The sequence below is a fragment of the Amborella trichopoda genome, chromosome 1, assembly GCF_054954075.1.
Source record: "Amborella trichopoda isolate Santa Cruz 75 chromosome 1, AtrichopodaSantaCruz75HAP2 v2.0, whole genome shotgun sequence".
NCBI lineage: Eukaryota > Viridiplantae > Streptophyta > Magnoliopsida > Amborellales > Amborellaceae > Amborella > Amborella trichopoda.
Genome location: NC_142336.1, coordinates 52,334,213 through 52,347,936, shown reverse-complemented (window position 1 = coordinate 52,347,936; position 13,724 = coordinate 52,334,213). Strand labels below are relative to the sequence as shown.

Here is a 13,724-nt window from a genome sequence, read left to right as displayed (position 1 = left end):
TGCAGTCATGCAGTCCAGCCCGCATGAAACAAATTTTCAAAAGCAAATGTACATGATGAGACGGATTTTTCAGAAGAAAGTCAAGGCCTTTCTTTCATTTCACAGAAATTAACCGATCGTAATCTCACTTGTCCGTGTCGTGGGATTTGTCTTGCCACTACACTTGAACACGGAGAAACCTTGATGGAACTTGAATCAGTTCAGTGAGAGAGACTCCGAAACTTGGAACAGTTTAGAGCGAGAGAGAGAGAGAGAGAGGGGGAGGGACGGGAAATGGAAGAGATACAGGAACCTCCAACCAGAATAATGGTCGCCGTTAATCAGTCCTCCATTAAAGGGTATCCTAGCCCATCGATCAGCAGCCGAAATGCATTAGAATGGACCCTAAAGAAGATCGTGAGGCCTACTTGCAGGTCTGAGTTCAAGCTCCTCTTCTTGCACGTTCAAGTCCCTGATGAAGATGGTATGTTACACTTAAAACCCTAGTCTCATTTTTCTGCAATTTCCTTTCTCTCTAATGACTGTTTTTGTCAGTTTATTTTTTAATTTCTGGTTTGTATTTCATTTCTCTCTGGAGGATTTATTTTGCCAGTGTGATTTGGGTTTTTACTTTGACCCTTGGGTTTCTCCCTCTAGAGTGATTTGGTATTTGAGTAAAGTGTAACTCACTTGAAATTTTGGAAGTTATTCAAAGAAATTTATAGACGATCAAGAAAATGTTCATATAAGATACAAGTTTGGGAATAATTCGATGGCAACGCATGCATTTAGGTTTTTAAAAGTTTGATTTTCCATAACAACATTTGTGATCAAATCTCAGGAAGTAGAAACGAAGTTTGGATAAATGTAGGATAGAATTGGTCAATTGTCAAAACGAAAGAAAGGTTGCCTTGTAATTTATTTGGAGCATTTTAAGTATCTTCTGTTCCTACAGAGAGAATGTCCAGACCTTATTAACTTATTTGAGATTCAAGAGTTCATCTTATCTTATATGCATCAATTTAGAGTCCCAGATAACCTCTCCAAAATAATTTGTGACTTTTGCATTTAATTTAAAATTTAAGCTACTTTTATTTGATCATTAGATCCAAACTCAGTCTATTGATTAAATGGTAGGTGCTATTAGACTCCTGGGAATAAGTATTATTCAAGGAAAATAAGGAGCTATTGTGCTTTTGTTTTCTATAATAATAGAATGATCCTATTAGAAAATCAGATTGTTTTTGGTACTTTGTTAAAATTCGGATGCTTTTGTTATTGGAATTTGCAATGCAATTTTGGGGCTTTTTTGTGCTCACAAAATTGTCTACCAAGGTTCTTATCTTATGTGATACTTGTTAAAAATATAAAGTAGACTCAAGTCATTTGAGATTAATCTCTTTATACTTGCCTGTGCTTTTCTTCTTAAATATGTCTTGAAATTTTGACAGGGAATGCGAGGTTGTTTATGTACTGACAACCTTTTTTGGTTTGTCTTTGAGCAACCAGGGTTTGATGATATGGATAGCATTTATGCCTCGCCTGAAGATTTTCGGGACATGAAACATAGAGATAAAATACGGGGAATTCACTTGCTAGAGTATTTTGTTTCACAATGTCATGACCTTGGGGTAGTGAAAACAAATGGATCTCTTATTTCCTATATTTCTTTTTCTTGATTCTCTCTTTTGAGTTGTTTACTTTGCATAATATACGGCTCATGCAAAAATATGTGTCTTTTTTGTTTTTGACTTTTTGGAATGTGATGAACTCCAAAATAAATGAAGTTTCTATCCATGTGCTTGTAGATAGCTTGTGAAGGATGGATTAAGAAAGGTGATCCAAAGGAAGTTATCTGCCATGAGGTGAAGAATGTTCGACCTGACATTTTGGTCGTTGGATGTCGTGGACTTGGCCCTTTCCAGAGGTATGATTTCAACACGAAGTCTCTGGACTCTTGGCAATTTCTCATATCGTTTGCTTTGTGACGGCCGGCAATGCATGTCATGATTTGTCTTGGAAATGATAGTGGGCATAACCTTTGAATCTACTTGTCGAATAGTGATTCATCTTTAGTATGGTGTTGACCTCCAAATTGGTAAAACTGAAGATGAAAGGCATGTGAAATGTTTACCTGATTTTTCAGCGATTCAAATCCACAAATCTAGGATTCAATTCTACGCTCACTTTATGGACTATAAAGGTTAGGTCTGTAAAGTGAGTGCCAGGATTAATGAGAAATTGTATCAACAATAAGATTGTTATGTGGCTCTATGGGCTGTCACTTTATACTTGGAAGCGACCTATAAAAAAACAATGTAATTGTTAGTTTGACATTTTTCAATAAAATGTGTTGAGTAATTATGATGCATTCCTTCAATTTAGTAGAAGTAGTACACTTCCACATGCACAAAAAAAAAAGAAAGAAAGAAGAAATAAACAAGTTATGCGGAAGTAGTGCATAGCACACAAAGCATCATATACGTCATACAAGGAGGGGGACCTACAGGTTGAGTGTAAAAGGAGTAGGATGATGGCCCCAGTGGTTGAGTCCTTAATTAACCCCCCCATTCCCCTCCCCATCTTCCTTTGTCCTTTTGTATTAGATCAAAAAAGAAAAGAAAAGAAAAGAGAGACCTCCTTTAAATAAGTACTCTTAAATGTCATGTGCTTTTCCCTAATGAAATGGAGAAAGAACTATAAAATTTTATCTCCCTATTTTTAAAATCTCTTCCTCTGCATTAGATATCTTTCTAGAAAGTGGACCCTTGCAATAAATGCCCCTATTTTAATGAGTTTTTCCTCTCAGAGTCTGAGCAAGATCACTAAAATTATTGTGGAAACTCACTCAATTCTATTCTGCAGTGTAGGAAAATTCAGGTGAGTTACGAGTCTACTTGGACTAGAGCGAGTCAATTGGGCTGGGCGGGCCTGGAACCAACATATATGAAACGGCCTCCTTTGGCCTATTCCAAATAGTTTAATAACCGCTGAGTCTATCATAGACTTAGCTGAGTCTTTTAGACCTGACTCAGGCATGGGACCTTAGTGACTCCTGGCTTGATTCTTTGTGTTATCCAACACTACTATTCAGAATGACTTTCACTTTTGCCTGGTGGAATTCTTCAGTGGGCTTGTAAACACATTCAACATTGCATCTTCTCAAGCCTTAGGAGGTAGATGGACGGGATGAGATTCCCTAAGGAGCCTCCAACAAAGATTAGCTTGACAGTTGCCATCGGCTGCTAATTCCGCTAGGACTCATACTTACCATACACTAATACAGTTGATGTTGGCATCATCCACTCTTTTGTTATATCCCTGTCTTTCCACACAAGTGCGTATGAGAAGGGAGAGACTCATCCTGTTGTTTAGCATTGCCTTCCAAGTACCAAAAACTTTCCCTCCAAACCCCAAAAATATAACTGATAAACACATTTTTGACAAGATACTTCCTCTAACAGGAGAGGATATGACCAGCCCGCCACTGGGGAAGCTGCCATCTCTAATACGACTTTTGCAATGCAAATTAGTTTTTATGGAACTCCAAATCGATCTTGAAAAACTATCATCAAGATTGCAGCATGAGGGGTATACTGTATTTTCACACATATGTGCTTACATGTATGTGTGTTTACGTGGCCAAGTTCATAGAAGTTTACGTATCTGCCCATTTTTACTAGCTATGTTGCATGACACAGGTATCTTTGTCAGCATTTGACAGGATGTGGGGCATCAGATTCCTCATATATTGAAGAAGAGGATTCAATGCCACGGCTATATTGTGAAGAGAACCAAATCCAACAATGTTTTACTTGTATTTCATTTCATGATGAGGAGCAATCAATAAGAAATGGTACCTCAATTGGCTGAATTTGTGATAACTTAGAAAGTTTTATAGACATTTTGAAGTACACGTGTCTACTCAAAATAAAAATGAAAATCAAGTCTCTAGAATGAATCCAAAAGAACCTGCATTGGTATGTCTGTTGATACTTGTTTGACTCGGGTACGGCAGCCTACCCAACCAGAAGTATCCATGTAACATGGGTTACTGGAGCCTCCATCTAAGGTGGCTCTCCCGCTCCATCTTGGGATCATTTTCCCCATTTTCTTGGTAACTCTTTCCAATAATGTTGTTAAGAAAGATCCCCTTCTCTCCTTTGGCAGGCTCCATTATGGGACCTATAAAGTGCATCACAAGGTAAATTTTGGGTTTTAAAGGAAACGGGAGATTTTCAATTTTGGATCAAATTTTGAAGAGCATCAAAATCCTTTATACAAATTATTTGAGTTTATCATATTTTTTAAATATTTATATATTTATAATATATTTTATGGATGCTCTCCACTCCCTAAGTGGGTAGCTTCTAGCAAAGCGATTATACCCTACTCTTGAACCTGCTTCTGTTCCCTATCTAGCTACCTCTCCCAAAAAATATGGATTTGCCTTGTAAGGGAGAGTTACAATAGTACAAAGGTACGATATGTGTGCATAACAAATAATTTTGTCTTGTAAACGTTTCCTCAAGATGACAATAACGATGATTTAGTGAAGAGACAAGATCTTCAGTATCGAATTGATCTCTTAAGTTTTGGATAAACCTTCGGAGTTTAAGAAGAATAGATTGCCAACAATCGGGCCATAGCTTAAGCCTGGAGCTTCATCATGACCGATATTGAAGCATTAGGGAAGAAGTGAGGAGATGAACCATTGAATCTATGCATGGATACCTACTTATGCCATATTTTATTTTGGAGATCTTTCATGTGTGATGTAGATGTTTAGAACCTCAAGCTACATGTGGACATTCTTGTTGATTATGCTGTCAAGAAAGTTTTCATGAACACTAACTTGGCAATAAGCCAATTTGTAAAGTAGTACACTAGAATTTTCAAGCTACATGTGGGCATTCTTGTTGACTATGATGTCAAGAAAGTTTTCATGAACACTAACTTGGCAATAAGCCAATAAAGTAGTACACTAGTATTTTCTGTATTATTAATCAAAAAGGAAAAGAAAAGAGTAGTGTCCGACTTAAGTTTTTTTTTTTTTGGCTTTCGAATTAATCTCTGGTGTGTAACTATCGGACTAAAGGTCTCATGAAAACCAATGTTGTGATGCTTTTTATAGCTTTTTGACAACCAATGGTGTTGTCCTTTTGAGAAGGCATAATAAATAAATGAAGCCACAAGATGATGAGCGTGACTTGCACTTTGATTTGGAGTGGCTTGCGCCTTGGACTGAGATACTATAGAATGCCAGTAGCAGTAGATATGTTTAGATAAACTGTCAAAGAAACAATAGGAGTTGAAAATTTAGTGTGAAATAGAGTGTGCATTGATATATCATAACTTATTAGGTTGATTGCAAGGAGTGTGGACCAAACAGATGAGCTACACCCTGAATATTCCTCCAAGAAGACAACCATTGTACTCTTTGAGGTTCTTTAGGATTTGAGAACAATGTCCCGTGCTAGTAGGTTTGACAGAAAATCCCAGAAAAGTATCACAATCTATTTTGATAGATGACTGGAAATCTGTAAATTGGTAGCAGTGCACCAGGTGTCTATGGGAATAAGGAAATCCCTTGGAGTCTCTGGTAGAAATGTATATGGTGAATTTGGAGAAGCGTGACTAAACAAAATTGAAAGTTAGCAGTAGGCATTGGATTTGGTCAATCAACTAAAGTTAGAAGATAGTGACGAAATATTTTATAAAGAGTTGGATTTTTGAAGAAGCTTGACATTTTGGCTACTTAACCCAATCTAAAGGGGCCCGGCTGTCAAATGGCTTGACTGATTTGAAGTTGAGGTGAGACTTGGCTGGTACCAGGTTATTTGAAAACTGAAAATCTCATCCAGAAAAATTTAGGAAAGAAGACATTGAATCTGACGATTGGGGAAAGGAGCCGTATAAAGTAAGAAAAATTCTCAACAAAGATCTAATAGAATTTCAGGTCCCACACATTGTGTATAAGTTTGAGAATCATCCAATCTGATTAGAGTTAATTTGGATATTGAAAAGGGGACAAAAAGATGAATGAAAACAAGTCCAAACATTAGAGGAGGGAAAAACTTCTTCAACTCCATATTCAGGTCCAAAATGGTATGTGGTTGATGGTAGCAATCCATATAGATGATGTAAGAATCTTTTCTTTATTTTTTTGCACTCTCTTAAATAGTGGGAATCTTTAGAACAATATGAAAAAAATATTTTCCCAAAATCTATAGGTATTGCTGCCGCAAGTTTGGAATTTTTGAGTTACTCTTTCCAAAAAAAAAAGGTTTAGAATTTTGAGGTGTTCATATTGACTTCTTGTTAAACCTGAAACCCTGAATTCCACATGAATTGGTTTGCTATTTAATAAAGAAACATGTGTCTGACACCTTTTGGAGTGTCAGACACATACAATATTAGAAACATGTGTCTAGACATGTGACATGGCATGGGAGTAATACGTCTTGGGGTCATTTTAGAATTTTGGTGTGTCCCAACACTATGACAAAGTCTATGTTAGATACGTGTGTTTTAATTGTAAGACACAAGTGTCTAAACAGTAAGACATGGGTGTCTTAGTTTTAGGACGCATGTATCTCAGTGGTAAGGTGATGCAGAGAGAATTTTGTAGGGAAGAAAATACTATAATCTATTGATTGGAAAATTAGAAGAGGAAGCCTACAAGCTGGGCCTCAATGGCTTTGCACTGGTTTCAGAAATAACATATCAAATTTAACTCTCTAGAAAAGGCCTAGTAAATTTCCTATTTATGATTAAAAAACTTTACTTAGAACCCCAAGAAATTTTAATTATAATCAAAATAAAATCCTTAATTAAAATAAAATTCATAATGATATTTTTACCCCTGATAAAACAAATAATTACATAAGCACGTGAAATACTTGTCTAAACAACTCCTAAAACCCTTAAAACATAAAAAATTGAAAGAGAATAACCCTAGAAAATTTCAAAAATAAATCCCTAAAATTTAATAAGAAAACTTAAAAAATGAGAGCCATCCTATTATGCATTAATCTCCCTTGGTTGGGGAAAACTACTCGAGTTTTGAAATAGGCTAAGATGAATTCTTTGCTAAGCTGCACGATCTTCTCCAACTTGAATGTTGTAAACTGGGTCCTTGTGCATTAAAGCACACTGATTGGGCATTGAAACGGGGTCGTTGTAATCAGTTGATCTTTTTGTAAACACTTTTGAGAAAGCCTCAAGGAAAGGGTCTTTACATGTCGATTGAATAATTGTGATATATATTCTTGATTCAGTTACATAAACTAGCTGAAATTGCATCAGTTCAGCCATATATCTTTGCTAAAATTGTCTTAGTTCAGCCCTAGAACATACCACGTGTGCTTCTTTGAGATGAGCACTGAATTTGACCATTGAACCAACAAACTCACCTATTGATTCTCCTTGGAGTCCATCTTTTTCTTCGTAAAAAATTTGTTTAATTACGAAATTTTGTTCATCGTCGTAGATCAAATCTTCTACAAGATCTTGTTCTTCATTTGAGTATGCATGGAAGATTGATGGCGAATCCTAATTTATAACATGCTGATTTTGGGAAATTGTAGAAAATAAATATTCTCTATTGTCGGCCTCTTCAATATCGCTAACCAAATTGTACTAGCAAGCAACAAAATTACCTATCCTCTAGTTGTGAGTCAAATTATGCTTATAAAAAATCAGGAATACTCACCTTCATATCGAAAACTCTAGAGTGATATGCTCCCTATATCTAGGTTTTCTATTACTTTCCTCCTACTCAATTCCGCACCTGGAGTACGACAGTATAAGGGTTGTATTTGACATCTTTTTGGGCAAAAAGATCATCTTGCCTATGAGTGATACTCGTGAGTTGTTGCGCAAGCTGCTTAACTTGCCTTTTGAGAGCTTCAATCTCTTAATATCTGGCATCACAAGATAGGTCTGCGGGAGCTCCCCTTCCATATTCCCTTCTTGCCGCTGTAGGTTGACCGAAATCACACACCTTAGGCAGAAAATCAGCAAACCCTAGGCTGAAATGAACAAGTTAGAGGCTGAAATTAGTAAACTCCTGACTGAAATGAACAAATTCTTGGCATTCCTCTAGTGTCAACCCCTCTCCAATGCCTTCCAGAATCAGCAAACCCTGGTCTAAATTCAGCAAATCCTAGACTCTGCCGAAGATTTCCTCCCATGTTGCTCAATAATCCTGGGCTCTGATATCAATTGATCTAGATAGAATTTCAAAAAGAAGAATATCCAATAATCTATTGACTGATCATAGGGGATGCCTACAAGCCAGGCTTCAACGGCTCAGCATTATTGAAACCAGAATTAAGGTATTAAACTCTAACTCCCTATGAAAAGCCCTAATACTATTTATAAGAAAAGACTTCACTTGGAACCCAAGAAATCATAATTCTAATTGAAATAAAAGCCTAATTAAAATAGATTTCGTAATGACTTATATACCCTTAATAAAATAAGTAATTCCGCAAACACTCTGAGTACTTATCTAAACAAATCCTAAAATCCTAAAATATAAAAAAGCTTGAAGTCCATTAAAAAAGCTTAAAAACCGCAAAAAAGAATAATCCTAGAAAATTCCAAAAATGCATATATAAAATTTAATTAGAAAAATTTAAAAATAAGAAGTATTGTGAGGGACAAGAACCAACAGTGGGATCTAGTGCCTCCTCAAGCTGAGTTTGCCTATAATAGTGGCCGCAGTAGGTCTACTAGTAAGAGTCCTTTCGAGGTAGTATATCAGAAGAGCCTCAGCCATCCGCTTGACTTGGTTCCTATCCAAGCTAATGGGGAGGTCCATGCTACTGTTGAGGAGTTGGTTGAGCAAATGAAAGGTGTTCATGAGTAGGTGTGTGCTAACTTGGAGGCCAATAGAGCCAATTATTAAGAAGTAACAGACAAACATTGCCGTTTCAAGGAGTTTAATGTGGAAGATTGGGTGATTGCGTACCTTAAAAAGGAAAGTCGTCCAGCAAGCCAATACAAGAAGTTGAATGATAGCAAGGCTGGACATTTCAAGATTTTGAAGAAGATGGGCATCAATTCTTATAAAGTTGCTTTACCTTCACTTTGGATGTCTTCAACATTGCTAATTTGTCCGAATATCTTGGACCAAAGATAGAGGACTATGAAGATTCTAACTTGTGGGTGGTTCTCCTCAACCCGGAAGAATGATGGTGCGTGAAGTGCTCAAGTGAAAAGAGTGATTATTATCTTCTACGGGAGCAGCAGATTCCTTATAAGTCTCGTGTCTATTTGGTCATAAAGGGGAGACTGATACCTACCTATCAACAACTTTCCAATTTAAAATTGTTAAGCTGTAACTAAGACCTGCCTCAAAACTCTTGCAAAAAAATATATTGACTGCCTCAAAACTTATGTCAGAAATATGGATATATTACAACTGAAACATTTGAGACATGTCTGCCTTGTAGAAGAGACATGAGTCTGCAAATAAGAAATAGGGGTTTTGGTTTCTAGAAGATAAGAAATTTCAATTATGGAGGATGAATAGAGTTGGTATGAAATTTACTATATGCAGATAAATATATATGGTGGTGGGGTCCACAATATAATGAATGATTGCAAAGGCTAATTTATTGGGTATTCAAAGGGAATAATGCTCCCTGCTAATCCCTGATGAGGAGGGCTTTCATCCATTGTCCAATTGGGCCTTTGCTGGAGAAAAAGGGATAAAAAAGGATTTTATACAATAAAAAGTTTGTGCTTAACATTAAGTGATACTTTGGAGAACTGTTGCTTTCTCCTTTCTTGAGGCTGGCCAGATTTCTTCTTTCCTTTATACTTAGATATTTGTGTTCGTTCCCTTTGTAAGGATTGTCTTTAGTTATTCTTATGAAAGAGTTGGCAAAGAGCGACAACTTGGGGATCGTATCAGAAAAGAAAAATTGGGGCGTGCAGTAAAGGGTGAAGAACTTGGCCTTTTTTCTATTAAATAATTATGCACATGTGATGGCTGAATGATGAGCCTGACCTTTAATTGGATTTCTATGGAATAAAGTTTATTTTAAAGGGAGGGCTTTCTATGTGACCCCACCCACATATATGGTATATGTGACCCCTGGTCATCAGATCTGAGTAGATGGCTGAGATGGCATGAGTCACAATGTCACAACTGTATGATCTTGATCAGATGGCTCATGGTGTTTTATTTTTTATTTTTATTCTACAAATAATTTTGAAACAAAATTTGGGGCATGCATAGATTTAACAAGGGCGCACATGATAAAAATATTAAAAAATATTTCCGATAAAAAATTACCAGAATACCCCTGAAAATTGTAGGGGCATTTTGGTCATTTATTTTTACATAAAATATTTTTTTTTTTCCAGGTTTGTGCTAATTTTTTGATGGAACGCCCAAAATTTCATGAAAAAAATGTTTTGTAGAAAAAAAATGAAAAACAAAACAGTGTTTGACATGAAATTGTGGTATGAACAATGGTAAACGGCTAAGAAGTGGGGTCGCAGATAACTTATATGTTGTTGGGGTCACATAGAAGCATTTCCCTATTTTAAATAGAGAATTTTGTGTTTAGTAGGCACATCAATTTCTTGTTGCTATTTAGACGATGCTGATGAAGAGTTTGTTTCCTTCCCATTTCATTAATGGTATACTTGGGCAAAGGACCTAGTCAATCACGGCTTGAATTTCACTAAATTTGTGTCAACATTGGACCGCATTTATTTTCGAAAAGTATACAAGGAGATCATTACTTTTAGTACAAGAAGGTCACAATCACTTTCGTCTATCAAATTTCAAATCGGATGGTTGTAAGAGTGTCACTCAAAGTTAAAAAAGAAATTTCTCGAACTTCGTGACACTTAAGCCATCCAATTTGACATTTAATAGTTAGGAGTAATTGTGACCATTTTTTAACGAAAATGAATGGTCTTATAGCTTGAATCGCGTTTATTTTTATTACCAAGATGTATTTTGTTGCCCATTCACAAATATAGATAATGTGTACATTATACCACACGCAAGGGGCCCCTGCCATCCATCCCTCATAACAGACGATGGAGATGAGCCATAGTCCCGATTTAAACTGTCATTGCCCATCAGCGCAACAATGGCTCCATCTCCAATGTCCAATGTTGAGGATGAGGATTGGCTCTTTTGTATGCTATTTATAACATATACTGGCACAACAAATATTTGAACGTCATATTGAGGTTCAAAATCCTCAGATTTTGTGATGATTTTGGATACAGGGCCCGCAACTGGTAATTTCTGATTGTTGGCAGAAACTGTTGCCAAATGCGCTCTTCTAATTAAACAAAGTCCTGGATTAAAAAAAAGAAAAGATAGATGAAAAATGTTCAATTGCTGTGTTTAAGGAAGCACATCAATTTTGGAAATAGACTGAACTTTGGCCTGTTTTGGTAGTAAACATGTATTCATCTCTAACATGTCTTTGTCAATCATTTATTTGTTATCGGGAACTTCAGCTGAATCATGCTGCAATTATGAACCATGTATTGGCTTGTTTAAAGGCGACCATGGTTAGGTAGAGTTCTTGAAAAGAATATGCCAAACTATCTAACAGAATTTTCATTAAATCCCATGGAATTGTGGATGAAAATGGTGCTGTTTCCTCTTTGGTTAAGCTGTTTTTATGGACTAATGGATAAAAGCACAGGAAGCTACCAAATTTCAAACCATGGCATTGGCTTTAGTAAAAATAGCAACAAACTTACAATACTGTTAGACTTTTTAACTATTCTTTTCTTTTTATGGGCAGGGTATTTGTGGGAACAGTGAGTGAATTCTGCTCGAAGCATGCTGAATGCCCTGTGCTCGTTGTCAAACGCAAGCCAGATGAGACTCCTCAAGATCCTGTCGATGATTGAATGCCTCTGTAAACTTTGAAACCTCTAGTGGACACATTGTGCCTTGTTATCTGTAAAGAATATTGAGATCACATCAGACAACCTAAAAACTAAGTAAATAAAATTGTTTTGTTCATTTCCTCTTCTTATTTATGTGCACGTGTAACTGCAATGAAATATTTTTGCCTATATCCTCTTCTCATTTATGCATTCGTGTGCTCTTGTTGTGGAGAGAGAGAGAGAGAGAGAGAGAGAGAGAGAGAGAGCAGATGGGTGGGGGATGGGCAACAATTTGTGAATGATGTATAACTGTTTGTGTGAGGGGAATAGACAATGAAAGAGGTGTTGGGTGTTGAGAGGGAGGGGAAGAGAGGGAAGGGTTTTTTTGTTTTTGTTTTTGGGCGTGGGGGGTGGGGAGGAGGTGGAAGAGAGAGATCATGAAAAATATGTAGTGAGAGAGCACCATTGTGTAGGGGAATGGACTATCGAAGATGCATTTGGTGTTTTGAGAGAATGAGAGGGTGCTCACACACTTGCTCCTTGGTTCATGGCACTTGTTGAGCTTCTTTCTTCTCTACCACCTTCACAGGTGGTTCGCTTTCTTTGACACCAGCTTCAGGGTCCTTGTTTACATGGTATGTGTGGTCTCGGTTATGCTTGTGCTTCGAATGGCGACGAGCACAAAATCTACCAAGGATGCAAGCAAGAGCTCCAAGAACAGTTATCACCGAAAGAACTGCAAATACGGGCCCAAAGGAGCCCTTTGAATGGGAAGCCTTGGCTGCTATAGCAGCTTGTGGATATGTGACAACAGGTTGTGGTTGAAGGGGCACCTGAACCGACATCTTTCTACCAAGAAAACAACACGTTTTGCTTGATTTTATGTCAAAGAAATCAAATTATAAAGAGATGTAGAGAGTAGGGTGGCCTGAGAATTGTGCTTCCCTTCAAGCCTTAGTTTTGGAGAGGCATGGTTTTGGTCAAGACTGATTTGTTCTTTGAGTGCAGGCTTGGAATGCTTCCTTTGGAAGGGTTTTAAAGGCATTTGGTGATAAAGAGAGAAGCCCAAAGGTGCAAGGTATGGATTATTTTAAGTGGGCTTTGATAAAGATAAAGGAATACTTTTGCTTTTGTTTTTTTAAAGGAGAAATGAGTATGATTCCTTGTGTTTTGGGGATGGGAAAAAGTGGTGATTTTGGGGCTTTTGAGATGGAAGTTTGGAGTGAGATTGTTTCTTTGGTTGGTGTCTAGAGTGAACTTTTTGAGATGGTATCTGAACTTTGGACTCTTCTAACATGGTATGGGGCTTAATTGCCTCAAATTATGGGAATGGGTTCTAGGGTTCTTGACTTGGGTTTCTTTTTACTTCAAGTTTCAATGTCATGGAATTCTAGGCGCCGTAACAGAAAATTTTTCAGGAGATTATGATTACAGTGCTTAATTTGCCTTACAAAATTATTAAACGACTGAAAAGATCCCATTTATGGCTATTTTTTTTTGGAAAATTGTTTCATACGGGCTGAACAACATTTCTACAATATGCGGTCTAGAGGTATAAATCATCCATCTTAGAGATGGATGCAAATAGGTGGTCTACAATTGTAATTAACCGTTCAAATGCTTTTTTAATATAATTATTATTTCTAGTTTTCTATTATTATTATTATTATTATTATTATTATTATTATTATTATTATTATTATTATTATTATTATTATTATTATTATTATTATTATTATTATTATTATTATTTTTATATTCATGATCTCCATGTTAAAGATTATATATTCTTTTAAAATTAATATAAAATTATATTTTAAAAATATATTTATTGTGAAGTCTGCATTTCTACAGTATGCATGCTA

The 13,724-nt window shown here is 36.4% G+C and overlaps 1 protein-coding gene and 1 long non-coding RNA gene across 2 annotated transcripts; one reads left to right on the top strand and one right to left on the bottom strand.

The window, feature by feature from the left end:
- Window positions 1-197: 197 nt before the first annotated feature.
- On the top strand, window positions 198-12,006 carry LOC18434880 (universal stress protein A-like protein). Its single transcript, XM_006844941.4, has 4 exons — window positions 198-463; window positions 1,489-1,610; window positions 1,788-1,906; window positions 11,772-12,006. The coding sequence occupies exons 1-4, from the start codon at window positions 274-276 to the stop codon at window positions 11,878-11,880; spliced, it is 540 nt and encodes a 179-aa protein (XP_006845004.1). The 5' UTR covers window positions 198-273; the 3' UTR covers window positions 11,881-12,006.
- LOC148783921 (uncharacterized) lies at window positions 11,675-12,913 on the bottom strand. Its single transcript, XR_016059887.1, has 2 exons — window positions 12,389-12,913; window positions 11,675-11,930 (listed from the first exon to the last, which is right to left on the bottom strand). It is a non-coding gene; the product is annotated as an uncharacterized LOC148783921 (long non-coding RNA).
- Window positions 12,914-13,724: the final 811 nt, after the last annotated feature.

Coding starts and splice junctions, on each gene's coding strand:
- LOC18434880 (XM_006844941.4), top strand. CDS start 274: ATGGAAGAGATACAGGAACCTCCAACCAGAATAATGGTCGCCGTTAAT. Junction 464..1,488: donor TCAAGTCCCTGATGAAGATG/GTATGTTACACT, acceptor TTGAGCAACCAG/GGTTTGATGATATGGATAGC. Junction 1,907..11,771: donor GGACTTGGCCCTTTCCAGAG/GTATGATTTCAA, acceptor TTTTATGGGCAG/GGTATTTGTGGGAACAGTGA.